Source organism: Corylus avellana, chromosome 9, assembly GCF_965113065.1.
Source record: "Corylus avellana chromosome 9, dhCorAvel1.hap1.2, whole genome shotgun sequence".
NCBI classification, from domain to species: Eukaryota; Viridiplantae; Streptophyta; class Magnoliopsida; order Fagales; family Betulaceae; genus Corylus; species Corylus avellana.
In genome coordinates this window covers 3,791,530-3,807,038 of record NC_142498.1, presented here as the reverse complement: position 1 = coordinate 3,807,038, position 15,509 = coordinate 3,791,530, and the positions used below count along the sequence as shown (strand labels likewise).

The 15,509-nt window shown below is 35.4% G+C and overlaps 2 protein-coding genes across 6 annotated transcripts; both read right to left on the bottom strand.

Annotated features, from left to right (window-relative positions):
- Window positions 1-3,695: 3,695 nt before the first annotated feature.
- On the bottom strand, window positions 3,696-8,129 carry LOC132190247 (uncharacterized). Of its 2 annotated transcripts, none has more exons than XM_059605179.2 (3): window positions 5,283-8,129; window positions 5,091-5,188; window positions 3,696-4,359 (listed from the first exon to the last, which is right to left on the bottom strand). In XM_059605179.2, exon 1 carries the CDS (start codon window positions 8,019-8,021, stop codon window positions 5,397-5,399), a length of 2,625 nt encoding a protein of 874 aa, XP_059461162.2. In that variant the 5' UTR covers window positions 8,022-8,129; the 3' UTR covers window positions 3,696-4,359; window positions 5,091-5,188; window positions 5,283-5,396. The 2 variants fall into 2 exon arrangements, with proteins under 2 accessions (XP_059461162.2, XP_059461163.2); XM_059605180.2 differs by having other exon boundaries at window positions 3,696-4,345.
- Window positions 8,130-9,901: 1,772 nt separating this feature from the next.
- DNMT2 (DNA methyltransferase-2) lies at window positions 9,902-14,125 on the bottom strand. 4 transcript variants are annotated; one of them, XM_059603783.2, is made up of 10 exons: window positions 13,990-14,125; window positions 13,782-13,892; window positions 13,201-13,294; window positions 13,005-13,123; window positions 12,753-12,875; window positions 11,378-11,726; window positions 11,168-11,262; window positions 10,614-10,679; window positions 10,447-10,511; window positions 9,902-10,227 (listed from the first exon to the last, which is right to left on the bottom strand). In XM_059603783.2, the coding sequence occupies exons 1-10, from the start codon at window positions 14,062-14,064 to the stop codon at window positions 10,101-10,103; spliced, it is 1,224 nt and encodes a 407-aa protein (XP_059459766.2). In that variant the 5' UTR covers window positions 14,065-14,125; the 3' UTR covers window positions 9,902-10,100. The 4 variants fall into 4 exon arrangements, with proteins under 4 accessions (XP_059459766.2, XP_059459767.2, XP_059459768.2 ...); XM_059603784.2 differs by having other exon boundaries at window positions 13,201-13,256; window positions 13,990-14,081; XM_059603785.2 differs by lacking the exon at window positions 13,990-14,125 and having other exon boundaries at window positions 13,005-13,115; window positions 13,782-13,871.
- Window positions 14,126-15,509: the final 1,384 nt, after the last annotated feature.

Genomic DNA, 15,509 nt, shown 5'->3' with positions numbered 1-15,509 from the left:
ACGCTAGAAAGAAACAATATCATAGATACACTAGAGAACCTCCTTCAAGAGGACATATTTATCACTAAAGAGAAAGTGCTTCCTTAGCAAGTGAATGGCCTCAAATTAAATGCATAGAACTCGATCATTAGTTCTATTGCACTCCTAACCTTAGGAAGAATCTTCCATATATTTTAATGATATTTAATTGAGAAAATTTGACTTAATCCCCCTAAACTGTCATCACTTTTGTAATTACCCTTCAAAGTTAAAAAACTCTCAATTTAGTATATCAAACTTCTAATTTTTTGCAATGTCATCCATTCGTTAAGTTTTTTTGGTTAAATCATGTCAACATTTTCAAAATACCCATGTATTTTATTTTAAAAAAATTGCAAAGATTCAAAACGTGAGTATTTTTGCAAATTCTTTTAAATTGTGGCCAACGCTTCAATATTTGCAATTTTTTATTTCATTTCCAAAAAAAAAAAAAAAAAAAAAAAAGAGAGAGAGAGAGAGAGAGAGAGGGTATTTTAGTAATTTTGACACTCCTCCAATACACACTAACTAAATTAAGAGTTTTTGAACTTTAGAGGATAATTGCAAAAGTAATGAAATTTCATAAGATTAAGTAATCAAGTTTCCCATATTTGAAATTTGAATTTGAAATTATGTTACTAATGAAAAGAAGGTTGGATTAGAATTACTCTAATCCAATCTATAAAACCATCTTTAATCATTTCTCATATAAATAAAGAGAAAATCTTTTATCAGGACCATTCTGATAACACCCATTTTACAGCCCCCAATCAATAACCGACACATAAGAAAAACAAAAAAAGTGCACAAAAATAAGTTTGACCAAAATACACTAGATTTTAGGGTGATAAAATCCTTAAAAGGTTAACCTTCCACTTTTAGGTTTTAGTTTTGAATCTAAAAACGAGTTTTGAGGCATTAGAAACGGGTTTTGAAGTATTAAAAACGGGTTTTAAGGCATTAGAAATGGGTTTTGGGGCATTAGAAACGGGTTTTGAGGCGGGTCACGGTCGGCGAGGTTTGAGGCGTTCACCGCCAGCCAGACCCACGGTGTGGGTCTCGCCTAGGTCTTGCCGGCTACGGTTTTTTTTTTTTTCTTTGATTTGGTGTGATTGTTCTCACTTTTATTTTTGCATTTTTCTTAAATTAATGATGTATCATATAGTAATTTGAGGCTGCAAAAAAAGTGGCTTGATAGTAGGGGCTCTCATAAATAAATATTATTTTAATAGAAAGAAACCCGATTTGAAAGAAAAACTGCATGCATGAAAAGAAATCCTCAAATGTTATTCTCAATTTGCATATTTTACACAAATTCTCCAATTCCCTGCTGCCAAAATATGTCCTTTTCGTCTCTTTCTCTATCTCTTCCTCTCTCTTTATCTTTCCGCCCACAAAAATTATATGAAATAAAAATTTGAGGGTAAGCGAGACGTACCCACATTGGTTGTTGGATGGAGTATCTTCACTAGGTCCTAGCAATATAATTGATAAAGTAAGATGTCGGGAAATTGATTGGTGCCCATGCCAAACTTGGCCTTTACTTTACAAATCGCATCCTCTCACATCAAACTCTCAAAATAAAAATATTAACAAATAACTAAAACACAAAAAATAAAAAAAATTCACATTTATGTTGTATCAAACATTTTTTTAAACCAAAAACATTTACTTTCGGGTATGGGTTCGGATTCGAGAACTTGGTTCTGATTGGAATAGAGAAGTTATGGATGTGGAGAAGAAAGTGGCAGAGGTCGCATGCATATGATATATATATATATATTTTGATGAATTAGTTGAGAAAGATTTAGATAGCGAGATGTATGAAGCTTTTGAAAAATGGGTAACTAAAATAGAAAATGAGTTTTTTTAATAGGCTGAACATTGGTTAGTCCAATGAGAATGCTATTAGTTAAGGCATAATTATCTTACTAGACCCAAAAAGAAGAAGAAAAAGATAATTATAATGGATCTACATAAAGATTTATATATGGTAAAAAAAAATACAATTCAAACCTAGACTAAAGATAATATCTCACCAATCATATTCAAATTCAAAAGATTTTCTCGCATCAAATAAATCTCCTCAAATTAAGATACGTTACGAGTCTACGACTATGATTAGGTACATCTCACCTTTTAATATGTACTCAGTTCGATTAGCTTCTTTATTAGAATAATTTTAAAAGTCACTTTTGTGTCACTCTACGAATGAAATGGCTTTTAAAATCATTATTTGATCAAAATTTCATAATGATCAATCATAAGTCCAATGATGATTTTAAAAGTCACGTCATTTTTAGAATGACACATGAATGACTTCTAGTATTACTCTCTTTATTATGATGTTAGAGAAGTCTCATATCAAAACCACCTAAATGCTGGAGAGTTCCGAATTTAAAGAATAATTTAAAAGAATAAAAAAAAAAAAAGAGAGTGAATCTCATATATTAGAAACTTAAATAGATTATTAATTATTTTAGAATTCAGATTGTGTTTAATGACAATCTCAAAGACAAGTCCAATAGACAAAAACTATGTAGAGAAATGTCATTTTGTATTCTCTCGTCCTTTTTTCATCTTTTCTTTTTGAAAATCAATTGTTGGATGTGTGGACCTTCAAATCCAATGACTGATTTTCGAAAGGTAAAATTATGAAGAGGAAATAGCGCCCCCCCACATCTGTCTCCCTACTCCACTCTAACACCCCAAAAATCCTGAGAAGAGAAGAAAGGAGCAAGCAAGAGACACAACTATGGCAAATGTGCATAGCTAGCTAGTAAAACCTTTATAGGTTTTGTAGTACCTATGTAACAAAGCATGTTTTAAGTTATAAAATAAACTTTCAATACAAAACCTAAATAATAGCAATTTTTTAAAAAAAAAAGAAAAAAAAAAAGAAAAAGAAAATAGAAAGAAACACAAAAATGAATATGCAATAACTAAAAAACACACATCATTTAAAATAAGGATATATAATTTGTCAAAAGCAGCATTACAATACTTCAAAGTATTCAATGCATAAAAAATTAACATCCAAATAAATCCTTACAATGTTTCAAATAGTTTATAACAAACAATATTAAAAAAGAACAACATGATTCCACGTCAAGACGGTTGATTTCTATATTTCTCATTAAAAATGCTTGGCTTACAAAATATTTTACAAAAAAAAAAAAAAAAAAACTCTTACAATGATGTGGCACAACATAATTGATTTTCTCCAATTTTGGATTTATCTCCTTCTCAATCATGTCATGCCACATCACTTTGTAAAATATTTTGTAAGCCTAACATTCCTCTTTTTTATTCACTTAATGAAGTCAATTTGCAACCATGACTCCTTAATAATTACAAACATCTCTCTATGTGATCTCTAAAGGAATACCTCGGTCACAAACCTAAGGAGGCCAATGTCATTTTTTCTCTCAACAATTCCCCAAACAACATCCATAACATTTTCAATACTACATATAGGTTTATCATAACTCTTAGATATCACTGAACTCTTACTTTCTATTACATCACAAATACAACTTGTGCTAGAGTTCGCTCGAAAAATAAATGAGTCAAACTTGAGCAAATTATCTAGTTCGATCATAAGCATAAACTCGGCTCATGTTCGAAATAAATTTAAATAATGGAACTTAAACATTCAATACTTGACTCGACCCAGCTCGTAATCAAGCCCTACTAAATAACATTACTTTAATCGAAACTTTTGTGCTTCCATCTTACATTATCTCTATGTTTCAACAGAGACATTACGTTTCACATATTTTTAATAAAGGACAAAAAACTCTTATCCAAAAAATCTATAAACCAATAGCTACTTCCTACTTCTCACGAATGACAAACAATATCTATCATCTGTCATAATCCAAAACAAGAAGCACAAGCCGGACTGAAGCCACCACAAGAAGATGAAGATTGGGACACAAGATTTCAGCTTCAAAGAAACTTTCACGTCCTCAATGAAGTTGAAAGAACCTTATTCAAGACAGTAGGGTAATAGAACCTCCTACCATCCTGTACCTCCCAAGGCTCCCATAGCCTTTCCATAGAGAATTGGGTGGACAGTATCTCACTCAAGCATTGATTACACAAATGCGTTATTCCAGTAAGCATCGCTTATTCCAAAATCTACAGAGCAAATTGAAGACCCATAACAATCCATGTGAAGCTCCTTTAGATCTCCTATTATAGCAGAACACTGAAGATGGAATCCAACAGACAACAATAGGCCAGAGGTTTAGACATTTTGAGCTTCACAAAAACTTCCATGTCCACACAAGAGAAAACTGATCCGATACTTGATGCATTGGAACTGATTTTGGCATTCTTGGAGAGAAGAACAGTATTAATGGCAAAAGATTGAGAAATTATTTACAAGAATGCAAGTGCGATACCCAACTTAATACAAATAACTATAGTATGGTTAGTGATCTGAACATCTCGGATACGGAAAATCAAAGCTAAAGGCAAGTTATTGGGGAATTAAATTGAGAAAATGGCATACTCCGAAACAATAAATAAAGCCTATGATCGAGTGCTGAAGTTTAAAGACCACAATAATCAAATCCTAACCTTCATCAAGATGTAAAAACTTTTTTTTTTTTTTTTGATAAGATCACCAAGATGTAAAAACTTAAACTACTTTTTTCATGTTAAAGGATAAGAGTCACTTAAGAAGGGGAAAAAAAAAAAAAAAAAAAGAAAAAAAAAGGCATCCTTCAAAGGAATAGAGTATGAAAAGATTGCATAAAAAGTCATGTGAGAGGAAGCAGATCACCAAGATGAAAAACCTTTATAAGATAGAACACACCCACACACACAATATTCAATTGACAATCACTCAACTTCAACCTACAGCCAATCACTCTACACACCTGGAAATCAGGTAGCTTAAACAAACGTTAGCAATTTGGCTAGTTAAGAATATTCTCAGGGTGCGAACTGAAAACTAAGATTGGAGTCAAACTTCAAACAATCCACAAATATAGACCAAACCATAACACCTTGTAATTCATACCAAAAAAAAAAAAACTGCAATTTGACTTATTGACTCTTACCTCAAAAGAATGCAGAGGTGCAGCAAATACTTTTGAGTAAATTTGGACATCTTTTGCTTTATGTTCTAGTAAGCCAGAGAGTGATGATGATCCTTGGCCTAGTCAACGAAAGAAAATACATACTTTAATCATCCACAAAGTTATCAGAGTAATGAATTAAAAACAGTCATGTGAAGCCAATGTGGACCTTACCTTCCCAGCTTGATGGTGAAGAATATAACATAATTGCAGGCCACGATATATTTCTCCTTTGAACGACCAAGCAAAAGCTTGAAAGCAACTTGAAACAATGACCGTCCCAGTTATTTACGCTTGCAAGGCTCCAGCAAGAGTACTTACTCCCTTGGCCTTCCCATTTACAAGAATATCATAAGTAGCCTCATCAGGTACAAGACCTCTGTCAAGCATCTCATCATGTAGTCTAAACGCTTCTTGCAGATTCCCCTCCTTAAAGTGTCCAGCAATCAAGGTATTATAAATAAGAACACTAGGAGTCATACTATTCTTATCCATCTCTTCCAAAATCGTGCGTGCATTTTCTAGCTGTCCCTTGTTACAAAGGCCATTTATCAGAACGGTATATGCAATGATGTCAGGCACAATACCCTTGGAAAGCATATCCGAGTAAAGATCTGATGCAAAGAGTAATTTACCCTCTTTTAGCAGTCCATCTATCAATGTAGTGTAAGTTTGCAAATCACAAGGAATCCCCTCATTTATCATTTTCTTGTGCAAGTCAAGGGCTGCTTCCATGTTATTTAGATTCCTGAATCCGCTAATCATACTATTGTACACAACCGTATTTGGAGACAAACCTTCTTCAAGGAGTTCAGAAAACAGTTCATGTGCACTTTCCATGTCTCGCCTTTTGCAAAATCCATCAATCAGAGCACTATATGCCTTAACATCCAATTCAAGACCCTTATTGATCATCTCATTCCGCATTTTCAGAGCAAGACCAATATTATTGCTTTTGCAAAATCCATTAATCAAACTAGTGTAAGTTACAACATTGGGGGAAATTCCACTTTCACACATCTCTCTATAAACAGCCAATGCAGGATTTATGGCACCCTCCTTGACATATCCATCTATAATGCTATTGTAAGTCAAACAGATGGGAACAAAACCCTTCTCAACAAAGCTCTTCAACTTATCCCTTGCCTCAGTTGTGCGGCCAACTTTGCACAAGCCATTGATAATAGTGTTAAATGTGAAGTCTGTGGGAACCATATTTACATCCAACATTTGGTTAAACAAATCTAAGGCACACTCAGTGTCACCTTTTTTGAAATACCCATCCATCAAAATTGAATACGTGATCACATTAGGTTTTAAGCCCTTCTCTACCATCTCCAGAAATAATGTATTTGCAACATCCGTATTCCCTTCTCTGCAGTGACCAAGTATCAAGTTGTTGTATGAAACTACACTAGGTACCACACCCTTGCTAATCATCTTTACCCATAGACTTTGAGCCTCATTTACCTTGCCTTCTTCACAGAGCCATGAAAAAAAGCTATTATATGTGAAAACATTAGCAATACCACATTCAACTGCCTCATCAAACAACTTGTACGCATTTTCTAGCATCCCAGATTTCAAGAATCCACGTAACAAGGAATTAAGGTTAAAGACACTAGGCTGAATACCGTTGTCTTTCATTTGGGTGTAAAGCTCATAGGCCTTTTCCATGTTCCCATGCTTACAACACCATTCAATCAGGACTGAGTATGAAACCTTGTTTGGTGAAAGCCCATCCTCACCAATCTTATTGAACAAATCCAAAGCACTATTCAGATTGCCTTGCACGCAATACCCCTTAATCAAACTCGTTGCCACAACCAAATTCATTGGCTTCCCACAACTCACCATTTCATCTTTAAGCCTCAATGCCTCTACAATATTCCCCTGCTTCACACAAGCCCCAATAACACAAGTATAAGTACCCTCTGAAGGAACCGATCCCATTTCTCTCATCTCCTTCAACAACCCCGAAGCCAAAATCCAATTGGGTTTCTTACAAACAGCCTGAATAACAATACTGTATGCCGCTGCATCAAGTTCCACCCCTCTATCTTTCGCCTCTCTAAAGTATTCCTCCGCCTCCTCAGCCTTCCCTTCCTTCAAAAATGCACGCATCATCACATGCACCGTATAGCAATCTCCACTAATTCCTTTCAATACTATCTTATCATGCAAATCTCGCATTTCACCAAACATGTTTCTCCTAACCAATGCTGTCAAAAGAATATTCACAAATGATATCCAAGGAATTATATCCCTCTCTATCATTCTATTACAACAAAATACAGCATCTTCGGTTCTATTAACTCTAACATAACTGTTCAACAAATAATTAAAAACCCGCGAATCTAACACAAAGCCAAACCTTTTGGCGCATTCTGCTAAGTGATCAACAAAAACACCCGGCGCCGGACCCGAATCGCCCGAGACACACTGATTAAGCAAATTTTGAGCAAGTTTATGAGTCTGAGGAAAGCCCACCAAAATGTGAAGCACAACACAGAAGACATCCACGCTTTTAACAAAGCCTCGCTTTCTCTCGGCCCATTTGAAGTACTTCAAAGCCGATTTTGGCTCGCTCTTGTGGCTCAGAAGAGTGTTTATCACATCGGTTTGCGTCAAAACCGAGCTTTGAGAAATTGGTGCGGCGAAGTCAGCGTGTTTGGGCTCTGGGGAAAATGGGGCGACAGTAAATTCATGGTCTGAAGTGGGTCTCGTGGAAAAGTTGGATACTGAAGTGATTTTCTCGGGACAATTGGTGTTTGGATTCGGATTCTCTGCAAATGGAGGTTCTGGGATGGGCGGTTCGTTGGGAAATTGTGGTTGTGAGCAGAGAGATTTAGGGTTTAAGAAAGAGCGGAGAAGACATGTAGAGGTTGGAGAAGAAGTGAGTGAAGATCTCATCGTGTGAGTGGGTTTGGTCAGAGAAGAATACGAGCCGCCAAAACCCTAGAATGTTAAATCTTAAAACCCCTTTATCGTCTTCAACGGTGCGTCGTTAAACTGGAAGAGGGGCAAGGACTTCCAGTCTTCCCTGCCGTTGGCAGAAGTTGAAGCTCAGATTGGGCTGGGCCTGCGCTATGAATATGTTTTACTGCTTTTGCTTATGCTTTTTTTTTTTTTTTTTTTTTAACGGAAATTTGAGGATTTTATTGATTAAAGATCACGAGCATAAAACTCTTACCGAGCAGAGCAAAAAGCTCTTACACCACAAAGTATAAAAACTCTGCAAAAATCATAACTACAAAAAGAAAAAAAGGAAGAGGATAAGAGTAGGGAGTAGAAGGGGAACAGGAGAGCTCCCTCCTCCTCTCAAAACTGTTATCCTGCTCTGTTGTCCAATTCTATTTGCTCTTTTACCAAAATAATAATAATAATAATAATAAAAATAAATAAATGTTTTTACCTTTCTTTATATTTCGTATTTGATTTTTTCACCCATATTTTTAATTTCAATTAAAAAAAAAAAAATCGTGCAGGAAACAAAATTTTACAGGTTAGAGATAGAGGTTTTGTTTCATTGATTTTGGCATTAAGGTTTTGTAAATTCATTTTGAGATTCAGCCTAATCAATGCTTTCTTTTTGAGACGAGATTGACGCTTGATGAAGCTCGTTCCAAGAGCAATCCATAATGATCCTGCCTAGGAGTGAAACTCAAGTTTGTTCTTACTTTCTCCATTGAAGCTAATTTCATAAGGCAGTCACTCTACCACAGAATTTGTAAATCACAATTAATAATATCATCATTGCCTTCGTACACTCCTATATTATTATTATTATTATTTTCAAGGTACTTTGCCCTTTTCAGCATAAAACATTGCAAGTCTTGTTCAAATGTCTTGTGCCACATTTGAACGGGCAAATACAAAGTTGACAAAGATTTCTAAAATTAGGTTGCCCAAATTTTACCAAAATTCAAACAACTTAAGCGAGAAAGAGCTAAGAGTCCATCAGTTTCAAACAACTTAGGATGCATGACCAACTTGTTTGGGACAAGTGAGCCCTGCTACTTCCTCTCTTTGATTACCCAATTTCACTAAAATTTATATATAATTTCGATGATTAATAAAAGAACAGTATTCTGAGATGTGTTGCGCTTTTAAGAATTATACTTTGAGAATTAAGAATCTCTAGCAATTTGCTGCACATATCAAGTGCCCCTATAGGATTCACTTGCCCAAACAGGTAGGGACGTAAACCAACCAGTTATAACTAATAACCAACCACTAACCTATAACAAGCTAACCGGCCAAATGCTTTTAAAAGCGATTGGAAATAACCGGACCGATAATATGCACCTGGTTATAACCAGTAACAGAGTGTATATATATATATATAACTTCGTTTACTGTACTTTTTTTTTAATCACCATAACAAAGCCTAGCTTATTGGTCAAAAAAGTTGTAGTTGTTTTTTAAAAATGACCAAAAAGGACTAAATTAGGCTCAAAATGTATGTCAAATACCCAAAATACCTAATTTTTTAAAGACCCGGTTACCGGTATGGATAACCGGCTATCAATTGGTAACCGGATAACCAATAGCCGGTTACCAGTTCCGATTTTTAAAATTGACCAACTGGTTATCCCGGTTCCGGTTAGCGATTTTAGCCAATAACCGCTAACCGGAATAGAGTTTAAATCCCTACAAACAAGTGGGCATGCTACCTAAGATTTGTTTGGATAAGTAAGTTACATGTAGTAGCAAAATTGCTAAAAATCTCTATCCGTCCTTCCACATCATTTAATAGAATCACTTGATCACTATAGGATTTTAAACGCGTGCATTTGCAACCTGTCAACATTTGTTTGTCTTGGAACACCGGCAAATTGGCAATATCATGAATGATTAGTAGACTTTTGAGCCTCCTAGTCATTGAGAGAGGAGAGATTGGATAAAAGTTAGGGTGATACCTAGGTCCTAATAATTCAAAACTTAGGGCAATATTTAATTATCAAGTTGATCTCATCACAAGGCTAGAAATTAGATATGGGTATATGCACCATTGGAAGGAAAAATCTGCATGATTTGAACAGATGGTTCTGCAAATAAATATCGGAGTAAGGGAGCAACCACTGCTATACTTAAACTGTTACCCAGCAATGCATACCTGCAGCAAAAACGACTGAATCATTTAACATATTATCTTAAGACCATCGTCTACAATAATCGGTTTGAAGATGATAGTTAATTTTGCAGATATAGCAGAATAAAGCATATAGAAGAAGCCGATTCATCAGCGGTAAACTAAGATTCAATTTCCATTTTTTCCACCCAAAAAAAATAAAAAAAATAAAAAAAACTGTATAAATATTATATATAGACATACCGTTGTCGAAGGCTTATGTGCTGCGGGAAGTGAAAGTCTTCCGGAAAAGAATGTAGATTAGCAACCTAATTTTGGGGGCAGGGGAAAACCTCTTTCACAATTAGGAAAAGTAAAATTGGAAGGAAAAAAAAAAGGGAGAATAAAGAGATTGAGCAGAATGCACATACCTCCCTAGGAGTAAAAAATCTAAGGCACTGCTCCTTCAATGAAGATGATTTGCCTTTCTTCTTTGGCTGCATGTCCACCAATTTATATAAGTCATGGCTACGAAAAACCATAGCAAGATACTATTCAAAAGACACCAGCAGTCAAAAAAGAAAAAGAAAAGGAGCAAGTATCAAGAGGTACGTATTTTCTTGCACAAACTAAATAGATCAAGATGTAACATAATTATTCAGAGTTTTGTCAGGTACACCAGAATTTGACACAAAGTGTCATGTCAAATATCCAACCCAATATTTTGAAACCCAAGCAGGATGTTGATCCATAAAATGACTGTAAACTAGCACAGACAGGTGAAAATAACTAAAATTAATAATATCATTAATTATCATCCTTCTCAGTGTTTAGAACGATATGGACAGCAAGTCTTTGTCTTCTTTAGCTTTAAAAGCGATTGAGTTTCTTTTTTTTTTTTTTTTTTGGGCATGCAGCATCCAATTAGCTCAACTTGGAGTCCCATGTGGTTCTGTACCTATCCACAAGTTCAATGAAATCATACCTGGACAGTAGCCAAAAGTGAGCCAGTCCCCTTCACATACCGATAATAACTTTTAGTAAAACAACAGCAACGCTTTGAATCAGGATATACAATATCTAAAGTCTTTTAAGGATATCTTTAGAGAGAATGAAAGAGAGAGATGGTCAATATAAATAATGACATAGTAAATAGGAGAAGGCAATAATGACAAGGAAAAGAAATTAAGGATACCCATAGCGCTTCCCCACCGCTCTATCAAGCTTAATGGAACAAGGTACTGGTTTAAAGAAATATCATTACGACCATTCGCATTATCATTTTTCTCCAGAGCTCCATAAGCATCTATAGGAACAATGGTGGTGTCCAGCAAACCAGATTCGGTATCCATTTGGTCACTATGATTCTTGAATTCAAGAAATTTCTCTACTGGCTCACATGACTGGAGCAATTCGTCACAGCTCTCTTGTGATTGATCATGTTCAATGGCCTCAGTGTTATCATGCCCAAACAATGGGCTTGGGGACCAAAGTAGCCTGTTATTGAGGAGTTGATTTTGAAAAGATGAAGGTTTCCCTTTTGCCTGTCAAGTAAAACAAATATGGGTCACACAAATAGACTCAAAGACTCTTGAAAAGAGGAATAACACTGAGTTCCCAAATCCTGGATAACTAAATATCTTATATAAGAAATAAAAAAAAAAAGGAAGAAAAAAACATAATTATCTATAAACATGATTATTCAACCATCAAAGGTGAAATCGAAGCCTCTATAGTCCCACTGAATAAAGATATCAACCCCATTACCACCCATATCCAACAAGATCACCTTTACAGAATATGTGGAAAGGTGCCTTTACCTCAGTTTTTAAGTGAAAATTTGCCTGGCCAAAGACTATATAAGTCCAATTCATAAAATTTGCACAAATCTACTTTCTGAAAAGAAAAAAAGTTCAACAGAAAATCAATAACTATACAAATTTCTATCCAAAAGTGTATTATCACAATGACTAACTGGTCCATTATATGACTAACAATCAGTCAACGTGGAACTCAATTTGGTTCAAAACTGATTAAGGGTCATTACCCAGTGTTGGTCGCACCTAAATGAGGTCCTAGTAGGGGTGGATTGGACACGATCTTCCCCTTTAGCATTTTTTGCACGAAGTAGTCACTCTCAAGACTTGTATCTTACAAGTGAACTTGGAAGCCCAAGACCATCACAACACCAAACAATGGCCCCCAATTTGATTCAAAATTGATGGTTTTAAAAATAGATAATTCCAAAAATAGTTTGGCAAATCATATACCGACCTCAAATTTATCTTGTTGAGTGAAGCAGAAGTAAATTAATAATTCTATGTTGTCAAAATCTGATTAATAATTTTAAACGGAATCCTTTAAACTTTCTGAGCTGATTTCTTAAGAATCAAAACCAGTTGATTTCTTAAGAATCAAAACCCTACTGAATTCGTCAGTTCCACAGCTTAGGACACTTTTAAAAAAGCCAGGTGAAAAGAATAACAAATGAAAATAAAAAGCTCTAATTAATAAAATTCTAGCTAAGAGAAAGAGAGAGAGAGAGAGAGAGAGAGAGAGAGAGAGAGAACCAGGCAAAAATAACGTGGCCTGGAATATGGGATGCCAAATTGTAAAGGGCTCAATATGAACTCCTGTACAACAAAGTTTGTTTTTGCCAATATATCAATCATTTTCGTGTGCGTATCAGATGTCTGCAACCAAAGAAAAAAAAAGGACAAAACAAGTAAGCAAAAAGATTTACTTGAGCAGAAAAGGACAGATATCTGCAACCACGAGAAGAAATTAAAATTCAAGCATTGAGCAAAATATTAAGAACAAACCTCAAATCCAACGACATTTTCCACAAATAACATACTTGGAGGCTGTGACGTATGTGGTATAAGTTCAAGAATCTTGAGAAAAGACAATGCCCTAGCATCACCGGAGTGCTTCTGGAGGCCTAGTCATAAGATATCTTGTGAAACTATTGACCAATTAACAAAATAATCCATAAAGCAAGAAGCATCAACGGCTCACCTTGCCGAGTGTAAGGTTGGCAGGGAGGAGAAAGAAGCCACGCATGAGCCCCATAGCTGTCGAGATCAGCAGCTGTCAGGCTCTGAATATTACCCTATGCCGACCAACATATTTAGGACAAGACAAACTTTGTGACTATAGAGAATTCTTTGACACAATAAGTAAAAAAGCCAAACACAAACAATTTGAAGCCTAAAGGAAATCCTGGTTTTTTTAGCAGCTCAAAGCACAAATATAAACCTGCTGAAAATGACTAGTACGAAGCTACCCTTTTCTGGAATACACAATTTTCTATCGATTAACTAGTAAAATCCATTTTCTTGGATGATTAAAAGCCTAACACCACATATTTAAAACTGGGAAGTGATGAACTATCAAATTTTAACCATGACAATGTGTAATCAAGTGAAAAACTACATGAACTTCAATGAAGCATTAGACAGTATAATAATCATTATGAACATTCTAGCAAAAAGTTCAGCAGCACAAGATTGCATTTATCAATTGGGAGCACAGAGTTGCACCCCACAATCCTACTTCTGAAAGCAAAACAAGCAGTATATAGCAGTATAAGCAAAAACCTGATGGGGACGGTGACCAAAGTTGTGCTCGTAAACATCGTTGGCTGTGTCATTTATATCGAAGGCTTCCACTACTTTCGCATTCACGCCCGCCTTCATTAGCGAGTACCTCTAACCAAACCATAAAACAAGAATCAATCCATTCAACTCACAGAGAAAGAGAGAAGAAGAAGAAGAAGAAAATTTTAGGGTTTTGGAAGCGTAATACCATGCCACCAATGCCACTGTAGAATTCGAGGACTCTCCAGGGCTCCTCTTGTGGCTTGTTAGAACCCTCCGCCATGGGATCGGATTGTCCTCTCCAGTTGCTTCTTTTTCACCAAGACCGCCCAAATCCTTGAAGTTATGTAATGGGTAAACTATTGTTGCGCCGTTTTGTATACATTCTCTGAATATTCACTGTCGTTCTCTAGAAACGACGCCGGTTGTTCGATTTTTTTTAATTCTTCTTCGTCATTTTTTTTTTGTTGCTTTGAGGGAGAAATCATAAACGACCATGCGTTGAATGATTACCGAGCTTTCCCACAGGCTTGTTGTGCCTAAAATTGCAGATAAAAACTCAAAACTGGTAATGGGATTTAATATTTATGTCCAAAACATAATTTAGAAAATAAACTTACAAGCTTCAATCTAAAACCATCTCAAACTAGCATCCATCCGTTGAATTACATAAGATGGGAACTATGGGTATGTTTATGTTTGTTAAGAGTTTTTGAAAAGGAAAAAATTGAGATGTATTTTTTCTGTGGAGATTCGCATTTGAAAAGTATATTTGTGGAATCCAATCCACCAAGAAAATTTGTTTGATAAGCTGAAGAGTGTTTGTGAAACCACAAATTTAAGATTTGCTTTCATAAAAATAAACAAAAATAAAAATGTATGGGTGGTCAGGCGACCATCTGTTCTCTCTGGTTGGGGTGGCCACACAACCACCTCTTTCTTCTAATTTTTTTTTTATTAGTAATAAGTCAATATCTACAATTGAGAACATAAGCACGTGTCTTCAAAATACTCTTGGAGAAATGTATGAAAAGTTTTCTTAAACGTGTTTTATATTTTGATTTTGAAATGTATTTTGTGAAAATGTTTTTCAATTTTTAAAAGGATAGAAAGCAAGGGTGAGCAAAAACTCAACCCGCCCCCTCCCCACAACTTTTGAACCCCCCCCTCCCCCCCTCCAACTTTTGAACCGTGCACAAGCCGGCTTTCATCAAAAGAATCTCGGATGTTCAATATCATTTTGGATTTCTAAATGAAGTTGGGTCAGAAATCGAAAATGGGTATAAAATCTCGAATAAATCCAACATGAACTTTAAAATGTATTTTAAAAAAAATAGTGAAACGACATTATTTTGTACATAAATTTTGAAATCAACTAAGACCGTAACAACGTCGTTTTGATGTGCCTATTTATTCATCTCAATTCATCTCATTGAGGCTTCGGCCGAAATGATTCGAAATCCTACCACAACCCCCTTATTCTTTATTTTTTTTTGTTCCTTCTTTACCCCATCTCCATCACCTTTAGGTTCCAAACCCTATTCATGCGTCTAAAGATGAATTTGAAGAACTGTCTTCCAAGATGAAGAGTTGTCCGCCGTCTTCTCCTTCGAAGACGAGGTTCGCCTTTGAAGGCGAAGACCTCTTCTTCATCTCGAAGAATATATATATATATATTGCAATTTAGAAAGAAAAAAAGAAAAAAAAAATCCATAAAAGCACACTGCA